Source organism: Hippoglossus stenolepis, chromosome 11 (assembly GCF_022539355.2).
Source record: "Hippoglossus stenolepis isolate QCI-W04-F060 chromosome 11, HSTE1.2, whole genome shotgun sequence".
Taxonomy (NCBI): Eukaryota; Metazoa; Chordata; class Actinopteri; order Pleuronectiformes; family Pleuronectidae; genus Hippoglossus; species Hippoglossus stenolepis.
The window spans coordinates 3,026,425-3,045,544 of NC_061493.1; the positions used below are offsets into that span (position 1 = coordinate 3,026,425).

The 19,120-nt window shown below is 42.8% G+C and overlaps 1 protein-coding gene across 2 annotated transcripts in view; it reads left to right on the forward strand.

The window, feature by feature from the left end:
* chd7 (chromodomain helicase DNA binding protein 7) overlaps window positions 1-19,120 on the forward strand; it is a 72,399-nt gene that overhangs the window by 47,092 nt on the left and 6,187 nt on the right. For both annotated transcript variants that reach the window (XM_035170353.2, XM_035170355.2), the window contains exons 19-35: window positions 1,641-1,836; window positions 2,076-2,243; window positions 2,424-2,603; window positions 2,717-2,827; window positions 3,967-4,178; window positions 6,235-6,434; window positions 6,776-6,935; window positions 8,181-8,270; window positions 11,360-11,463; window positions 13,539-13,668; window positions 14,256-14,371; window positions 14,738-15,152; window positions 15,302-15,510; window positions 15,662-16,645; window positions 17,014-17,180; window positions 18,146-18,400; window positions 18,690-18,860. In XM_035170353.2, the coding sequence (XP_035026244.2) occupies window positions 1,641-1,836; window positions 2,076-2,243; window positions 2,424-2,603; window positions 2,717-2,827; window positions 3,967-4,178; window positions 6,235-6,434; window positions 6,776-6,935; window positions 8,181-8,270; window positions 11,360-11,463; window positions 13,539-13,668; window positions 14,256-14,371; window positions 14,738-15,152; window positions 15,302-15,510; window positions 15,662-16,645; window positions 17,014-17,180; window positions 18,146-18,400; window positions 18,690-18,860 (3,868 nt within the window). The remainder of the gene's footprint in view (window positions 1-1,640; window positions 1,837-2,075; window positions 2,244-2,423; window positions 2,604-2,716; window positions 2,828-3,966; window positions 4,179-6,234; window positions 6,435-6,775; window positions 6,936-8,180; window positions 8,271-11,359; window positions 11,464-13,538; window positions 13,669-14,255; window positions 14,372-14,737; window positions 15,153-15,301; window positions 15,511-15,661; window positions 16,646-17,013; window positions 17,181-18,145; window positions 18,401-18,689; window positions 18,861-19,120) is intronic.

Consider the following 19,120-nt stretch of genomic DNA (forward strand, 5'->3'; position numbering starts at 1 on the left):
ATGGTAATCATCATTATAGTCTAGGTATCTTTGTGATCTCAGTCCCTTTTAATACTGGCAATCTACTGATACTCGGTGTGAGTTTAGCTGCTCAGTGCACACTCAAGAAGAAATCTGAAAATGAGACATTGAGATTTTTGTGCCAAAGATGCTCAGAATTGAAGAAATAAATGTATACAAAACAGCAGAAGGTACACACGGCTGATTAAATATATAATTGATGTATGAACAGGTGGGGCATATTTTATTTTTCACAAGCGACTTGATCCAAACACTGCTCATTCAAAACTGGAAACTGACGAGATTAAATGATTGATGTAATAGAAATGAAAGTTGAACTGTGAGAATGTGATTCCTAAAATTAAAGTGATCCATTAGAGCAGCCAGACAAAAGCACGCGCAGTTATACAGTGGTTTCACAGAGTGGAAGTTCTTTCAACACAAAAGATCTTCCGCTGAGCATCGAGACCAAATGACAAAAGCACTTTCACCAGACAACTCATTAAACTTCGGACCATTGCCAAATTACAAATGGGACTACTTTACACATACATTGATATGTTCGCACTGTAGATTGTCCTAAATGAACTTTGCAGCAGGCGGAGGTGTTCAAAGCAAAGAACAGTAAAGAGATAATATACTTCATTCAACCCTCCTATTATCCTTGTGGTCTATTTGACCCCATTCAATGTTTAATGTCTCTAAATAAATGGTTAACTTCATTTTTTGGCTTTACATTTAATGACTTTTCCTAATTACCATAACAACTGGGTAAACAGACAATTCACATGATTTTGTATTTTCAGCCTGTGTTCTTTGTGGTCAATTTGACCCAAGGCTGTTTTGGCTGTAAAAAACATATTTTACACATTATGCAAGAACATAATTTTGTTGTTTAGGAAGATATTGAAGTCACAATAACATGTATTTTTATCATCTTATATCTTTAAAACTCTTCTCCCTGCTTTGTTGCCCTAATCTACCCGACCATACCTGTAGCATTGCACAAAGCCCTGCCTTGTGTGCTTTCTGTTCATGCTTGTTCTTAATTCAAAATAATATCGAAGAAAATGGTTTCTTCCAGTGAGCTTTTGTCACAGCTATTTGACAGTGAAGACATATCAACAACAAGCAGTTGGAATACTGAAGGGGAATATTTCCAGCCCACCATGTATCTAAAAGCAAGACGTGTTTTCTGTCATGTCATATGTTTTGATGATGGAGAAACAATGCCGGACTGACGAGTAGGTTCAGCCAATGCTCAAATTTTACTTTTTGTAAATGGACTCTTATGTGTTCCTTAAATATGTTCTGAAGATATTCTATTTAAAATAAGATTTTTTATAAATGTTTGAAATTGTGTTTGGTTTTTCCTGGGGTCAAATTGACCCCAAACATAATGTTACTTTCCTTGATAATAGTATAACATAATAAGTAACCATTTTGATTCTAATCATTTTCTCGAGGTTTTTGATTGCTGGGGTCAAAATGACCCCCAGGATAAACGATGTTAGTAAATTTGAGGATAGCAGGAGGGTAAATAGAATATTGGATTGGCCCTAAAATCTGCTTGTAATATCTTCTAATAACTGCTATTTACAGTTAGTTATTTACAGCTTTGCTTCAAAATCTGTGTCCAGATATCCCTATGAGCGTATAGACGGCAGAGTACGTGGTAACCTGCGGCAGGCAGCCATCGACCGGTTCTCTAGACCAGACTCGGACCGTTTTGTCTTCCTGCTGTGTACACGAGCTGGAGGGCTTGGCATCAACCTGACGGCAGCCGACACCTGCATCATCTTTGACTCGGACTGGAACCCTCAGAACGACCTGCAGGTACAAACCACATCATGCTTCACCTGTGGATTTTTGTTTAATATTTGTGGTTGCACTGAGTTGTCCTAAAGAGCTTGAGGGGTGGTCAGCTGGGAATTAGCCATGTCAGACACATTTAGATCTTTCACTTCACTCTTCTGCAACCTCACTTTTCCAGCTGAATGTGCTCAGGAACAGAAAAATCTATCAAATTCTCTGTGGAATACTGTTTCTGAATTTTCATTTCTGTCCTCCACCAGGCCCAGGCCAGGTGTCACCGTATCGGCCAGTCAAAGGCCGTCAAGATATACCGTCTGATCACCAGGAACAGCTACGAGAGGGAGATGTTCGACAAGGCCAGTCTGAAGCTGGGGCTGGACAAGGCTGTGCTGCAGAGCATGAGTGGCCGGGAAAACGCCAACAGCGGGGTATCTACATCAATAACTTGAGATTGATTTATTCCTTTTTTAAGTGAATCTTTTAAGTGTCCTATGTGTTTATAGGCAAGTCTATTTTCTGAGATCACTTGGGTGTTTTCAGACTTCTTATTAGGAACACAACTGATTCCTTTGAAGCCACTGAAGTAAATGTTTTCCACTGTGGTCCAGGTCCAGCAATTGTCGAAGAAGGAGGTCGAGGACCTCTTGAGGAAGGGAGCTTACGGAGCTCTAATGGATGAGGAAGACGAAGGCTCAAAATTCTGCGAGGAAGACATCGATCAGATCCTCCAGAGGCGAACTCACACCATCACCATCGAGTCTGAGGGAAAGGGCTCTACATTTGCTAAGGTAAAAACTTCATGGCCTAAAGACAATGGAAATGTCTAAAAAATCTCATGTGTGATGTGTTTGAAAAAGTATAATACCTTGAGTTGATAGACGCATTTCCTGAATGTCCGCAGGCCAGTTTTGTTGCAGCCGGTAACCGAACAGACATTTCTCTCGAGGATCCAGACTTCTGGCAGAAATGGGCCAAGAAGGCTGAGCTGGACATGGATGCCATGAATGGACGGGTAATACGAACACACAAGCACATACACTTGCAACTGTACATGCTTACTGTGAACACAGGTACCTGCAAAATTGAACACTACCAAGAATACGAGAAGTGATGTAGCCATAAAGCCACAGAGAGAAAAGTCACACTATGCATCCAAAGTCTCATATACACACACTTGGTGTCCTCTTATTGGAACGGGACTAGCATCCAGAATTTGTTAGTCAGGGGGAGGAAAGTGAGACAGACGGAGAGCGTAAGAGAACAGGAGGGAAGCAGAGAGAGATTAATATTGACAGTCGAGAATCTCCTCTCTACCGTAATTACCCATGTTTCCCTGCTCTCGCGTGTGTGTGTTTGAATGAGAGAGAGTAAGCTGCTTAGCTCCACTTAACAGAGCACAGATGCTTGGAGGGTACAGAGATATCACTTAGGCAAGTGCTCCAACACACACAAACACACAGACACCAACAACAAGTCACATTGTTACACAGACATTAACAGGCATCTTTATTTTTTCCTTTCCTTCCCTCTCTGTATTTGCTCACTTGTTTTCTTTCTGAGTATTTCTATTCTGAGTAGTAGTCCCTCCTGATTTCCTTGTCTCTCTCCTGCCTCTCTTGTGGAGGACCTGCCACTGACACACTTACTCCAGCTCTATGAGCGTGAATGCATGCCGCTCCCCTGGGATTTCTTATTGTGTGATGTTAGAATTGAAAATGACTGCAATGCTCTGTGGTAATTGTGGAACTAACTACTGCCCTGTTTGCAAATACTAATGTGACTGTAAGGGGAGAAAATCTAATTAATTGAACAAAAATGTAATTCATTAGACAACATAATTAATGTCAGGTAACGTTTGAGCTGGGCAGCAATTTTCTCAGCTACAGGAATTAAACATGGAGCCAAATATCCATTAATCAGATTCGGTGCAGAAGGTGTCATGTATTAACAAAGTAGTCGGAGTATACAAGAAATAAAAAAATGGAATACATCATGAGAATAAAGCAGAAGCTACTTTGCATATTGTTATTGGTGGGTTTCAGGCCATCTGCATTTGGAACCAGGCTCTTGGTAATGATCATTAAAAAAGCACACCAGAATCTAGGCCATAGAAGCATTTCGTCTTAACGCCTTTATTGAATTTGTCTCCAGAACACACTAGTGATTGACACACCAAGGGTGAGGAAGCAGACACGCCACTTCAGCAGCGCCAAAGAGGACGAGATGCTGGAGTTCTCAGAGTTGGAGAGCGACGAGGACGAGCCAAGCAAACCCTCAACCAAACCACGACGACCCCAAGACAAAGCCCATGGCTACCCCCGGTCTGAGTGCTTCAGGGTGGAGAAGAACCTGCTGGTCTATGGGTCTGTTACATATTCATGTTTCCTACTCAAAAACAAGATGGATAATTATGTTGACATACAATAATGACTGGAACTAAGGCAATTCAGTCTCAAACTATACATTTTAGAGAGGTTCCAGGCAATACAGGGGAAAAAAGCTTCTCAAGTACATGAATGATTGAGTTAAATGCCAATACACATTAGTGCCCAGATTACAGTGGTGTTGACAGTTTGGGAAATAATCTTATTTACTCAAAGTATAAAAATTTCAGCTTGTGGACGGTTTAATATCTGCGCTCAGTGACTCCCTGGACAGAGTAGCAGAACCTAACAGGTGCTTGTAGTTGGATTTAGTTCCTTTCGGACTGTGCCAGGCAAGCTATTTCTACATTTCCAGCTAAGATAACTGGCTGCTGGCCGTAGCATATTTCATTCATGTTTCATTCATGATTCAACAATTAATTTTATCTAAAGTGTCAATATTTTCCTTTTTAAACAGAAAGTAATCACAACATAGAATTGTGGTGGAAGGAAACATTAAAGCAGATGATTCAAATGAAAGGAGGACAATATAGTTGTGGTTTTAGTGGATGTGGAGTCATGTTGATGAGTGAAGTTCATCACTCGGCTAATGTGTGTTTGTGTGTGAAAGAGCAAATGAGTTAATGGATGCAGACCTGCACACGGAGTAATTAAGTAGAGGGAAAGCTTTCGTCTCAAGGCCCTCAACACACACAGCTGGCTGTAAACACAATCATGCACACATACACACTTCTTGGAGAGCAAGCTTTAATCTCACACACAGACAATTAAATAATGTAAAGCCTCATGTGCACTTTTTTATGATATTCACTAGATTACATAACATTATTTGAATTCAAACATAAAAATGTCCTTTAGGAAATGCCTGTCAACTATGCATTTATGTATGTGCAAACAATATTTCATTAACTCATGCAGTTAACTAAATCAGTTTGTTCATCTGTGGAGGTACATCTGAAACTACACAATAACAGCCCTTCAAGTCTGAAGAGATGGCCGTACAATATACTGCACACAGAGACAAATTGACACACTTACCACAGGCCGTGATGAGTCTGGTGAACCCGTCCATTTCATGGCTGATTTGGCGTGACTGTGTGTATGCGCGTGTGTAAGGAAGAACAGTGGTGCTAGTGAGATGTCAGCGTTGTTATTGTTACAGTCTAGTCTCGTGGCCCGAGGCTGTAGGACACAAAAACACACTGACTGGGCCTGTCCTCTCTGCTCGGCGCTCTGTTGTCTTTTCCCATCAGCCATCTCTCTCTCACTCACCCTCACCCATCATTTGACTCTATCTGAAATTGTTCAGGGTAATACTGGTTCACATGGTTCACTGAAGATTGGGAAGCGGCAGTGGAAAAAAATGTTTTTGCTGAGAACAAGACCACCACATCAGTCTTTTGGGTCGCTTGCTCTCTGGAGGTGATGGGGTGGGTTTAGCTGTGATCCATGTTAACACACACACACACACGGAGGGATGGGGGCCCGACACTCATCAGTGTCTGTCGCTGGAGTGTGATAAATGTCTGGGATGCAGGAAAAATGATTTGGGCTGGTGTACATACTCATGAAGGATCAGGGTCATGTGAGTGAGTAGTGTGGCACGGAATAACAAACTGTCTGACAGACTTAGTAAAATAATTATTTCACTTTTCCAGAGTTAGGCATTCCAAAGCATACAAACAAGAAGAAGAAACATCATCAGAAAGTTAAAATCATGGAGAGAAGATGGGGATTTAGATGCAAAATAATTTGATATTGGTTATTTGATCTGTATTAATCAGTTAACTGTATATAGTGCAGCGTTGTGCACCAGATTATTTTTGTTTTGTTCTAATTGATCAATTACTTTGATGATTCGGACTATCTTTGTAATTTCTTGACCTTTTTGCTTGGATTTCCAACCTACTTTGTGGCAGAGCTTTGTTCTGTTCAACCAGTTTTGCATCATATTCAGCAGTGTAAGTTAAAAGGCGAGTTTATCCATAATGCTGACAGGCTTGTTCGCTTCCTTCGTCTCTATGTCTGTCTTTAGTTGGGGCAGGTGGAGTGAAATCCTGGCCCACGGTCGATTCAAGCGCCCTCTCAAGGAGGCCGATGTGGAAACCATCTGCAGAGCCCTGCTGGCCTACTGCCTGCTGCATTACAGAGGAGACGAGAACATCAAAAGTTTTATCTGGGACCTTATCACTCCGAGTGAAGATGGGACCACCAAGACACTGACCAACCACTCTGGTAACACACTCGCACACATCCAATTACACGAAACGAATTTTAATGTCCCTCATAAGATCAAGATTTATTATTGAAGGCCTATAAGGTGGATGGGGAAAAAAAAGTGTGGTTCTAAAAATGCAATACACAGTACAAGGTTTGCGTGAATATGTGAACAATATTAGAATCTTATAAGACATGTGATGCCTTCTTTTGGCACTCGACACATTTCAGGTACTATACCAGTTTGATAGTTGAAAGGTATATAAAATTTGTTGACATTCATTGCAAATTGTGCATAAATAATGTTTAAACAAGGTGTTTAATTTGTCACTATTGCCCGTCTCACCTCCCTCCCCCAGGTCTCTCTACCCCAGTGCCTCGGGGTAGGAAAGGCAAAAAGGGGAAGCCCCAGGCTCCGGCTCCACAGACCCCACGAGCTGATTGGCTGGCCAGCTGTAATCCTGACCACTTACTGCAAGAGGATAGCTACAAGAGACACCTGAAACATCACTGTAACAAGTAAGGCTTCTTCAAACTCCTGAAACACCATGATAGCAAGTGGCTAATACGATTTTTAGGGGCCCGAAACAGTATTTAGAGTATTATTGGTTGCATTTAAGTTCCCGAAGTGCAAATCTCATGGATGCCAAACTAATGCTAATGGCACAGGTCCTTAAAACCAGGACATAGAGGCATGTGGCAGGCGTGAGTCTGACTCTAAAAACATACACAACTTTAATAGAGGCAGCCATCTTCCTGTTTTCTTTCTCTTTCTCTTTCACTCACACATACACACACTCATTTGCTTTGTGGTCAGCTCCTTTCCTGTTGTCAGGGTGATATGCTTCCTTGCCCCCCAGATTCAGTTCCAAGATTTTTTATTCTTCTTGAGGGGGAAGTTTGTTTGTTTGTGTGTACATGTGTTTGTGTGTGTGTGTGTGTGTGTGTGTGGCTGTGTGCCAGGCCAGGTGCTAGGCAGGCAGACCTGTTGGAAGTGGGTGAAAGATGCATGCGCACATACACTCACACACACTCACACGCACACACACTTGGGGGTGATTATGTGGTGCCATCTGCTAGGCTGAAGCACAGCGTTGTGTGGCTAATCAGGCCTGGCACATTGATGGATGAGCACTCACAGCCTGCCAACAAACACACACACAAACGCACACACACACGCACTGCAACTTGTCCAACTTGCAACACACCCCGCAGAATGAGTTGCAAATGACTGTCTTAACCCCCCCGAAACTAAACTTTCTTTTTCCTCCCTTCCACCACATCGCTCTACCTCTTTATTTTTTCCCCTCTTTGCTCCTCTCACTCATCCCCTTCTACCACCCTTCTCCCCCTTCCCCATCTCCTGTCTCCTGCGCCAAAACAGTATTGGCATTACATTCTGGTTACAAATGTTTACAGTGGAGAGGATCTCTAGCATTTCCAGTGTCGGGAGATCAAATCTGATTTTCTTCAGCCTTGACCGACATGATTCATTAAATTCCACCTTTCTGTGTCTGTACAGCAAATCCTCCTGTAAAGTCAGTTCAATGTGACTTGTGTTATCAGAACTGTCATAATGAAACACCTGATATCACGAGCACCTATAATATTTTATTCAACACAGGAAAAATCTAACATTATGGGGCATCCTCATAAATAATAATACTTAACTGAAATACACCAGAAGATCAATGTTGCATCCTTAGGAATCTTTAGTCTACCCTCCTAATGATCTGCTTCACTTTCTGTTCACCGTCCATTCAGGGTGCTGCTGAGGGTGAGGATGCTGTATTATCTGAGACAGGAAGTCATAGGCGACCAGGCCGAGCGCATCCTGGAAGGAGCCGATACCAGGTTAGTAGATACTCTATACTACTTCCTCTCTGTCTTCATGTTAGTGTCCCATTTACCACATTTTCCCATCCTACTCAGGACACAGGAACATGCTTTTTTCTTATAGCTCATCAGTTGGTTTCTGAAGCCTCTGCGCTTTTTGCTGCTCAAGCCAACTACTACTACCATTACTACTACTCGGTTCCTATTCTGTCCCAAAACAGCCATTTGGGCATTTCTACTGTAACCTCATATTCATATAGACCCTGTAGTTTCAGAGATGTAATCTATTCATTTTGGGCGTGTCATTTTCGAGCAGGCACCTAGATAATAGATGTTATAATATTAAAAGGTTAAAACAAACTAATGTCACATAATCAGATTTTGTCTCACAGAGGCTTAGATGCCTGAAAATAAGTTCTTGATCTGATTTATTTATTTATCATAACCAATCTTAAAAAGATGCATTTGCTCAGATAAAAAGCGAACGCGGTATTTCTCAAAATGGCTGGCTTAAGAAACATATTTTTTTTATATTTTCTTTTATATGGCAATTTGTCTGATGATGGTTAACAGTGTAGAGAGATACAGGAAACTAGAGCAGTGAGAGGGGTGGGACATCAACCGTGGAAGCTATATGATTAGTATGATTCATGACAAAAACCCAAATCAGCATCTGAAAATGAAATATGAAGAGCATTATTGTGTGATAAAGTATTACTTGTGTGGTATTTCAGTGTGTTCTAGTGACCTCTTTGACAGGTTTCTTTCCATTGTGACCGATTCAACAAGCAGATATTTCATCTTGGGAAAATAAGCTTTTATCACAGTTTTTGACCCATTTAGATGATTTTTTAAAAGCTATTGGTTATTTTGCTGATTGTCATCAGAAACAAGGTCTCAGCACAGTGGGGTTGATGTGAAGGTCAGATATGCTGCTCACCTTGACTTTTTCCTTGATCTCCTTCCTACATCGCCTTCCTTCACTGCTTCCTCCATCTTTCACTTTACACTTCCCTTGGCATCTGTCCACATCTCCCTCTCTCTGCAGTATACTTTGGTCTATGATCATCTCCCATCCCCCTCACATCACCCTTTCACCCAGATGTGAATGCATTTATAATTTGGAGCACATGCACTTCATGCTGATCTCTCCTTCCCCTCCCCTCTTTCCCTCCCCCAACTCGATGGCTACTGTGACACACCCGTTACTGTGTGTGTGTGTGTGTGTGTGTGTGTGTGTCTCTCAGCGCGTGCCAGACGTGAGCATACGGGTTGCTATCGTGCCAACATATGCCAGGGGGATTTAGTATGCCAGTCTTGGCGCGCACGCATATGTGTGTGTTGCCAAGGCCGCGCATGCTGCTGTTTGCAGAGATAAGAGACTATTTCCCAGTTTCTTCTCTCCTCCTGACACCCTCAGACTTTCTGTGTCCATTGTGTATTGTACCCTTTCTCTCCATAACTAGCAGGAAGCACCATTTTCTATCATCTTATTTCCATAATGGAGGATTTTGTTTGCTTGTTGTCACAACACAGAATTTATCCTGCAACAACTGTGCACAGTGAAACTTGTTTACTTATTATTATTATTATTATTTATCCTGTACAGTAAGAGGGTGAAACAGCGATCACTCCAAACACAGTCCAGAACAGATAGACACAGGGACACTACCAGAAGACGACAGCCTTTTTATTTCTTTTTATTTCTTTTAGCTTGAACTGATGGTTTCCCCTGCAAGCCCCTACTCTTCATCCTGGCTCGGTATTGCACAGCCCTGACAGCATGGACCTTGCATGTCCTGGTCTAGTCTGTTCCCGCATACCTGTTAGGATCACTAAAAGGCTATATAAAATTAACAAATCTTCTCCTAGTCCACAGAAAAACCAAGTGTCAGTTTAAACCACTTCTTCGCCCCCAGCTATATAATCAGCTAAATTATTTTTACTCAATGTAAGATCACTTTCCAATAAGTCTTTTATCGGTCAAGATTTAATCACAACTAGCATCATTGACTTTTTTTATAATCACTGAGACGTGGATAAATCCTGACAATTACACCCCTCTCATTGAGTATTAATTATTTTAATACCAGCCAAGAATGTTCGTTTTATTTTAAAGAATAAACTGCCTATTTTATGTGTTCTAATCTATCGTCCTCCTAAACAGACTTCTGGTTTTATTCAAGAATTTGAATCTGTCATTTTGTTACAGTACGACAGAGTTCTTATTCTTTGTGATTTTATTATCCATGTCTGCTGCTCCTCCTCGTTTATCTCAGATTTTTTTAAACTTTTTAATTTTATTTTGTGTTAATGTGAACCGGATTGATTTTGCAGTCTCAGATCATAACGCAGTGCTTTTCCAGGTTCCACTCCTCTCACTTGACTCCAAACCTCCCACTATGATTCGCTCCTGCCCCCTAAACTTTCTCTCTTACTCACTTCTGTCAGGCTTTAACTGCTTTACACACAAGTTTTACTTCAAGTCAACAGCAGGCCCTCTCGGTTGAAGGGTTTTTAACAGCTCTTGCGCAATAACTTAAATTCTATAGCACCTGTCAGATATAGAAAGCCGAAACCTTATTCTCTCCTATGGTAAAATTAAGAAGTGAGGAGCCTCAATAGACAAAGCAGGAAGGCTGAGCCGAAATGAAAGGTGGGCAAACTCAGTGTTTCACTTGCCTCTCTAAAATACCTGATGCTCACCTGTCGGTGTACTGTTAAAAAGGCAAGGAACAATTTCTGTCCTAACCTTAAAGAGGGAGAGAAAGGGGTTGTTACAGAACCAAAATCAGAGCAGTGCATATGCTTAAACTTTATCGAACGGAACTGTAACTAGAATACAACAAGTCTGTTTACAAATACATTTTTATTGAATATTTTGGAAAGTTGTTTATTATGTCTGGTTTGTGGCTGACAGCTTTTACAGTCTGATTACTACATAAATGGATCAAAATCAGATTTCTGTCATTCCATTTTGTCTTAAAAAGGACTGTTGCTCTACTGAGGCAGATTGACACACACAACACACACACACACACACACACACACACACACACACACACAGCTTTATTATCAGTAATGTGATGTCTTTATCTCTACCACAGTGAGCTTGATATCTGGATCCCCCAGCCGTTCCATGCTGAGGTCCCAGCCGACTGGTGGGACAGTGAGGCCGACAAATCCCTCCTCCTCGGTGTCTTCAAACATGGTGAGAGGCACATACCAGAGTCGCACACTCTCTGTACACGCAGATCTAAATCTTCCATCAACATGGCAGCCATTACACGTACAGTATACACATAACATGTCAACACCTTCAGACACACTTGCTGAGATGCTCCAGTGGCTTCCAACCCAGTAAGCATCAAGCCAGCAGACACACACACCCTGTTGTCAAACTGAGTGAGCGCACACATACACACAAATATATCCCACCCTCTTCTGTTGCCACCAGTTGATTGGTGTTGCTATGGTTACAGCGGTACGCAGCTGGTAGGCTCAGCGTGCTATCGGGAATGTGATTGATTGCTGGTTTCACCACTGGCTCTCTCTCTCTCTCTCTGTGTGTGTGTGTGTGTGTGTGTGTGTGTGTGTGTGTGTGTGTGTGTGTGTGTGTGTGTGTGTGTGTGTGTGTGTGTGTGTGTGTGTGTGTGTGTGTGTGTGTGTGTGTGTGTGTGTGTGTGTGTGTGTGTGTTTTACAGGTGTTTGTTGTTAACAAAGCCAAACACAAAGTTAGAATAATCTGATCCTTTCTCTGTGTTAACTGTTTAGACCGGGTTATTTGGATCGTCATTTGGAAAATGGGCCAGTTGTGTTAATGTCCCAGTGACCCACCTTTGGGTGCTGACTGACTGTGACTCCCAGTGACAGATTGAGTATAATTGTTGTGTGTGGAGACCCTCATTCATATTAATTTGGCATAATTGTCATAATTTTTCCATCATTGCCACTCTCTGATTCTATTAGGGGGGGCGCGCGCGCACACGCACGCACACTCACACACACCCAGAGGAATATAAAAGGACTCACCCATAGTTAATCATAATCCTCATTCACTCGGGAGGCCCTTTGGGGGACGGACTAAAGCGCCACACACACACACACACACACACACTGTAAGCTTTGTATGCTGACATACACACACATGCAGACAAATAGAGCGTCTCGCTCTCCCTCACACACACACACACACACACACAGAAGAGTGATGGCCTATAAAGGCCCTGAGGATTAATGTTTTGCTGTGGGTGGACAGCCGTGTGTGTGTGTATATACATCTCTATCTTTGTAAGAATCACTTTGAGTTATAGACCCTACAGAGTGACAACATTTTGGCCTCTTTATCACAACTTCAAAGAGTTGTTTAAGGGTTAAGATTTGGTTTGGGGAATGAGTTGGGGTTTGATATTCAGATGTGATGATTGAGGTTAGGAACAGGAGCTTGGGAATGCATTAAGAGTGTCCTCGCAAAGATAGAAATGTGTGTGAAGGAGAGGGAGTCAGAGGCGGTACCAACATTTTTTGTCTACTTCAACTGTGATGAGAGGATGAAGGAAGGAGGGATGAATAAAACGTGTGGGGTGTGATTCTGTTATGGTGACACCCCCAACTCCTCTTTTCCTTTCCTCCCCAGCCACCTGACCTCTCCTTTTCTTTTTTTTTTTCCTACTCCTGTCTGCCTCCCCTCCCCCCCTCCCCCGTACCAATGTGTCTCAGTAGGACCTGCACATTCTAATCTGTTCTGCCTCAATGCCCCTAACGGACACACACAAGCTACGTTTCTCACACCCACTAGCTCACTTTCACAGACATCATGACACAGACTTTTTCCTCCTCATCCTCTCATCCTTCATCTATCTCTCCCTCTCCTCTTGCTCACTCTCTCTCAGACACAAATGAGCACCTGCAGGCTCACTTGGATAAGCACACGTGCACAAACACTCACATGGAGAACAGAGACGAGTGTACAAACACACACACACACATGCATGCTGTCTGTCTTGTCAGCAGCTGGCTCCTGGGGTCTGCCCTTCTGCCGCAGTTTTTGCCTATTCCTTCATTTATTATGGATGCAGTGTGTGTCTGGCTCTGTTTAAAGAAAAAAAGTGATGTTTGTGTAGTATCACGAGAGATCTACAAAGTATAACTTCTCTCAAAGTGTGTGTTTCGACCCAGGTGTGTTGACCAGTAACCATGTTGTCTTCACCACCTTCTGATTAGTTAATCTACACATGAATTTTCAAGCTTCTGTATTACTCACATAATTTTTTTCTTCCTCTTCAGGCTATGAGAAGTACAACTCAATGCGGGCTGACCCCACCCTGTGTTTCTTGGAGAGGGTGGGCATGCCGGATGCCAAGGCTATCGCCGCTGAGCAGAGGGGTGCCGACATGATGACAGATGGTGTTGAGGGGTAAGAGAGCAGGCTTCACTGACCAAAAGGCAGTTTCTCAGCCATCCCCTTCTTCATCCGTCACTAATTCGCAACTTTTTACACTTTCCTGAGGCTTTTTTTTTATCAGTCTATCCTTTCTCTTGTAATATCTCAAGTGGTCCCATAGATCCTTAAGCTGTAAACAATAAATGCAAAGCAAAAAGACATATTGTAATTTATTTTTGTAGCATTAACATGTAGGCCACAGTTGCCTTGACCCACATGTTTGTAGATCTGATCTGTACATTAATTGTTTTCATTATTTAGTGTTTAGTGCTACCATGTTCAGTCTGAATTTTTTTTTTTATCAATGGTGTTACGTAACCATAAACTTTGCCAATTGTGGTTACATTTCATAAGAAGTCCTCATTATTCAAAAGTCCTTGAGTCGTACTTGTGTCCACAAGTGTGGGGTTCGTCTGAAGCCTCTGCCCTTCTCTGCTTTTAAAAAATGTTTACCTTTCACTACCTCATCCTTTTGACTTTCGGTAGAGCTTTACTTTTCAAAAGGATATAAGAGTGGAAAAGTTCTCAAAATTACTGTCTGTCTTTTACATATTCTACAGAGAGGATGAGGATCCAGAATACAAGCCAATGCGAATGCCTTTTAAAGATGAAATGGATGACTTTACCAACTCTCCGCTGGATGACAAAGATGACACCGTAGAGGGAGAGACTGAAGGTAAACTTTGATTTCACTTGGAAAGACAGTGAAAGGAGTGAAGGGTGCAAGTCTCAGATGGGTCTGAAGGATCCACAACAACAATCCCATACATGGTAGCAAATTACTATTTTGTTAGATTTACACAAATGACAAGTAAACTGAGAACCACAAAAGTCTTGGTTTGAAATTCCATCAAAAAAAGAGCATGGAAAAGAGATGTATTTGAAAAATAATGTTTTTATGTACCTTTGCAGCATTACCCCAATTGGAGCTTTGCTGTATCAGCTCAAACTTTGACTCAAAAAATTAAAAAAATAGACCTCAATAACTTTTACCACTTCCTCTTGCCTCATCCTTGGGTACACGTCTCTGCTTTACTTGCAGTCGCTAAATCAAGTGAAAATGGAACCACTGTGGGCGGAGCTTCAGGCTCCAACGAGCGTCTTTATTGGCCTGCAGCCTCAGCTCTGACAGCCCGCCTGCGTCGCCTCATCACGGCATACCAGCGCTCCAACCGAAGAGAGCAGCTGCGCCAGGAGGCCCTCAACCGTCCTGATGGACGACGCCGTCGACGCAGGGATTTCCTGCCTTCCATCCCCATGGTTACCGAGGCGGGAGGTGGTGCAACTTACATCCAAGATGGAGCAACAGTGTTCCTGACAGAAGGAACCCCATATCTGGCCAAAGGAAGTGCTTACTTTGCCAAAGGTGGACAGTTGATGGCAGAGTCCTCGCCAGTGATGGCGGCCGGCTCCCTGATGGCTGACGGAGCCATGTACTACAAGGAGAGAAGACAAAGGTAGAGTTGCATATAATGGCAAATATCTACAAGGTTTATTTGAGAGCCAGATCATATTCTTAAAAACTGCTTCCGAAATACCAAAGAATAAAATCAAATCATGTTACTTACATGGTCTCACAACTGCTTTTGTTTTTTACCTCTGTCAGATGGACTCGTCGTGAGGAGGCTGATTTTTACCGTGTTGTGTCAACCTTTGGTGTCGTCTTTGACACCCAGCATCAGAAATTTGATTGGTCACAGTTCAGGGCCTTTGCTCGATTGGACAAAAAAACAGACGAGAGTCTGGAGAAATATTACTACTCTTTTATTGCCATGTGCAAACGGGTCTGCAGGATGCAGGTCAAGACTGAAACAGGTAAGAAACATACATAGTTTAATGCTACTGTAAAGCATATAGGACACCTTTTATCGTGAAGATTGTTGGCAAGCACAGTAAAAAGTGACTTGAAGTAAGTTGAATATTTAAATATTTAAGGCTTAAACACCTCTCTCTTTTACATCATCAGAACTCCCAGACCCAACCCTGATCATCGACCCCATCACTGAGGAGCGTGCCTCTCGCACTCTGTACCGCATCGAGCTGCTCCGCCGCATCCGAGAGCAAGTCCTCCCCCACACCTTGCTCTCCGAGCGCCTCAAGCTCTGCCAGCCCTCTCAAGACCTCCCAGAGTGGTGGGAGTGTGGCCGCCATGACAGGGATCTCCTCCTGGGCGCCTCTAAGCACGGCGTGAGCCGGACAGATTATCACATCTTAAATGACCCTACGTTGGACTTTCTGGAGGCCCACCAGCGCTTCAACGGCCAGCGAGGGGCTGGGATCGGCGTGGGAACCCAGGGAGAGATGACCAAAGCTGGAATGGGAGCAGCAGAAAGCACCTCTGTACTTCTCCTTACGCCAGCAGAGCTGGCAAGTGCTGCTGCTGCTGCCAAAATTGCTGTTAGTGCAGCTGAAGAGGTGAAGACTGAGGAGGGACAAACTGAAATTGCGGTGAAAAAGGAAACTGATGGAGGGGATTCCAACGACATTCCATGTACCAAGACTGAAACTCCTGATGAACAGGAAAATGAGGGAGAGGTTGAAAAAGGGGAAGATGAGGCTGCTGCTTCACCAAGTAAGGAGGTCAAGGAAGAGGAAACCCAGATAAAAGTAGAAAAAGAGGAGGAGGAGGTGAAAGAAGAGCAAAGAGGAGAAGAAGAGACCAAACTAGCAGAAGAGGAAGCTAAAGACTTGATAGAAGAGAAGAAGAGTCTGAGTCCTGACTCTCAAGGGGACCAGGAGGAAATGACCATTGAGCTCTCAGAACATCCTGAGTCTTCTCCTAAAGCACAACCAGGCCTCAAGACTGAGAGGGAGGAAGACAGAGAGGAGAGGGAGAACCAAGAGTCTCCTAAATCTCTGAAGTTAGCTGACACAGACAAGAGCCCAGAGGAGGAAGAGGAGGAGAGGATGGACGAAGACGACAAATCAGAGAAATCCTCGCAGGCTGAAGGTACTACAAATTTACATTACCTGTGAGGTTGTTGGTATCATTGATGTCAGTGTGAATAGTAATAGTAAATTTAGGATTTTGTTTACCATGAAGAGGAATACACTGAGTTCTAAGTGTAGGTTCTAAACATGTTCCAAGTGTCTTACTGTAATCGAACCTTATTCAGATTCCTTTTAACCACTTTTTGTCCTGGTTATCGGCCCTCATCGTTGCTGACACCACACTTGGTCATAGGCCTATTTCTGGTGTCTCCCCTCATGACATGGCAATGTTTTAATGAGTTCAAGGGGCAAGATTATGAAATGAGTTTGGATCCCTTGAAGCCCTTTTTAATTAAGTTGCAAATGGCTCTCCCTCTCTGTGCACAGCGAGTGCTGCATCAGAACAGAAGAACTTTGATGAGGAGAGCATCGCGTCTCTGAGCACATCAGCCCGCGACGAAACCAGAGATGGATTCTGCCCCGACGACCTTCCAGAAACTTCTGCGCTTCACGCCTTACACGACCGCGCCTACGCCTTCTCATTCTGGCCTAAGGTGAGACTTAGTATCCAACAGAGTGTTGATCATTGAGGGACTAGCAATGAGCCTAATGGGTATTTACGCAGCACTGATTGTTGTCTCACCACTGCACTATTCACATTTTCATCCACTATGTCGCGTCGCCTTCGCAATTTCCTGGCACCTGTTACGCTACTGTCAGTGACAACTCTTCCTGCGGAGCTTTCACATAAATGTAGAATGGAAATTAGCAGTCAATTTAATTATTACTCTGTCAACAGAAAATTCATTGGCAATTGATCGTGGTCATTCATTTTAAAGCAAAAATGCAGCAAATTCACAGCTTCCAGCCTCTGTTCTGGTTCCAGATGTGAACATTAGTTTTCTCTGATAATAAACTGGATTATCTTTAGGTTTCGACTATAGTTTTGGACAAAGTGAAATCTTTGACGACATTATCTTGACCCATTTCCATAACTTCTTTCTAGCTCTGTGATAATTTTCAGCAGATTAATTCAAAAATAACATAACTTGAAGTTAAGTATTAAATACATTTTTGCATGTGAAACATCTGCACAGGAACTGACTGCGATTGAGTGGAAAAACTGCAAAGTAGGAGCGACTGGAAAACAGCTCATTTTAAAGTCTCAGTGTAATGAGAATGACATGACAAAACTAGTGTTGTGGAAATGTGATATACTGTGGATTTATCAAGGTGGTTGCTTCATAGTAAGATACTGTTAAAAGAAAAAAGGGAACATTACATTATTACATATCATTTAGCTGACTCTTTTATCCAAAGCAACTTACAATAAGTGCACTCAACCATGAGGGTACAAACCCAGAACAGCACACTATATGCTTAACATGAGCCTGGTTTTAAAAAAAGGCCTCTGTCTGCTATAGAAGTGATTATTACTGAATTAAAAGTTTACAGAAATAAAAATCCAAAGCACTTTGTAGAACAGTGTGTCACCTCCTTCCTCTCTCTCCGCCATCAGGATCGATTGATGATTAACAGGATGGATAACATCTGCGAGGCGGTCCTGAAGGGCAAGTGGCCTGTCAACAGACGCCACATCTTTGACTTCCCCGGCAACCTGTTGCCAGGGCATGGCTCCGCAGTAACCACGGCAGCCGTAGCCACGGCAACTGACAGCTCACTGCAGAGGCGGAGCCTGGCCGAGCTGACGATGGCGGCCATCCATACACCTTACAGTGGGAATGAGGATAAAACACTATCGCCACAGGTTCATGTGAGTTTTTGTTTACATCAGAATCATTTATGTGAATATGGGGCAAATGGAGGCTGTTGGTCGAACGCCCAAATGTTTGACCGTTGATGTAATTTTTTTCTTATCTGAAAAACCGAATGAGATGGTAATAGCAGTTTAGCCTGTTAGCATTCTTTTTGGAATTAATGATACCAGTGATGTCATGACATGTTAACTGTCATAGCTCGTTAAAGTAACTTTAACAAACACTTGACAAGCTCATCAGTGAGTTGTTAGGCTCAACATGTGTAACGTTGACCTGATGTTGCAGGAGGACGCTCTGAGCCTGACATTGCCCCGACAGAGGAGGAGGAGGAGAAGAAAGATCGAGATAGAGGCGGAGAGGGCAGCCAAGAGACGCAACCTCATGGAGATGGTGGCTCAGCTGAGAGAGAGCCACGCTGCTGCTGAGTCCCAGAGCCAGGCTATAGACCTAACCAAGGTATTCCCACACACTCAGTCCTGTTATATTAGGCTACATCCATACTACTACGTTTTCATTTGAAAATGCATCAACTCTGCTATGGATTATGGATGACAGAGCTTTAGAGCCGCTAAAACAGAACTGTGGACACAAACTATTATTTGAGCGATCAGCGACAACTCCCGTTACAAGCGTAAAACGCTGTTTGGCAGAGATCGATAGTTATTACTTATTTTATTACTTTATGACATATGACCGTAAAATAAAGTTATTTAACG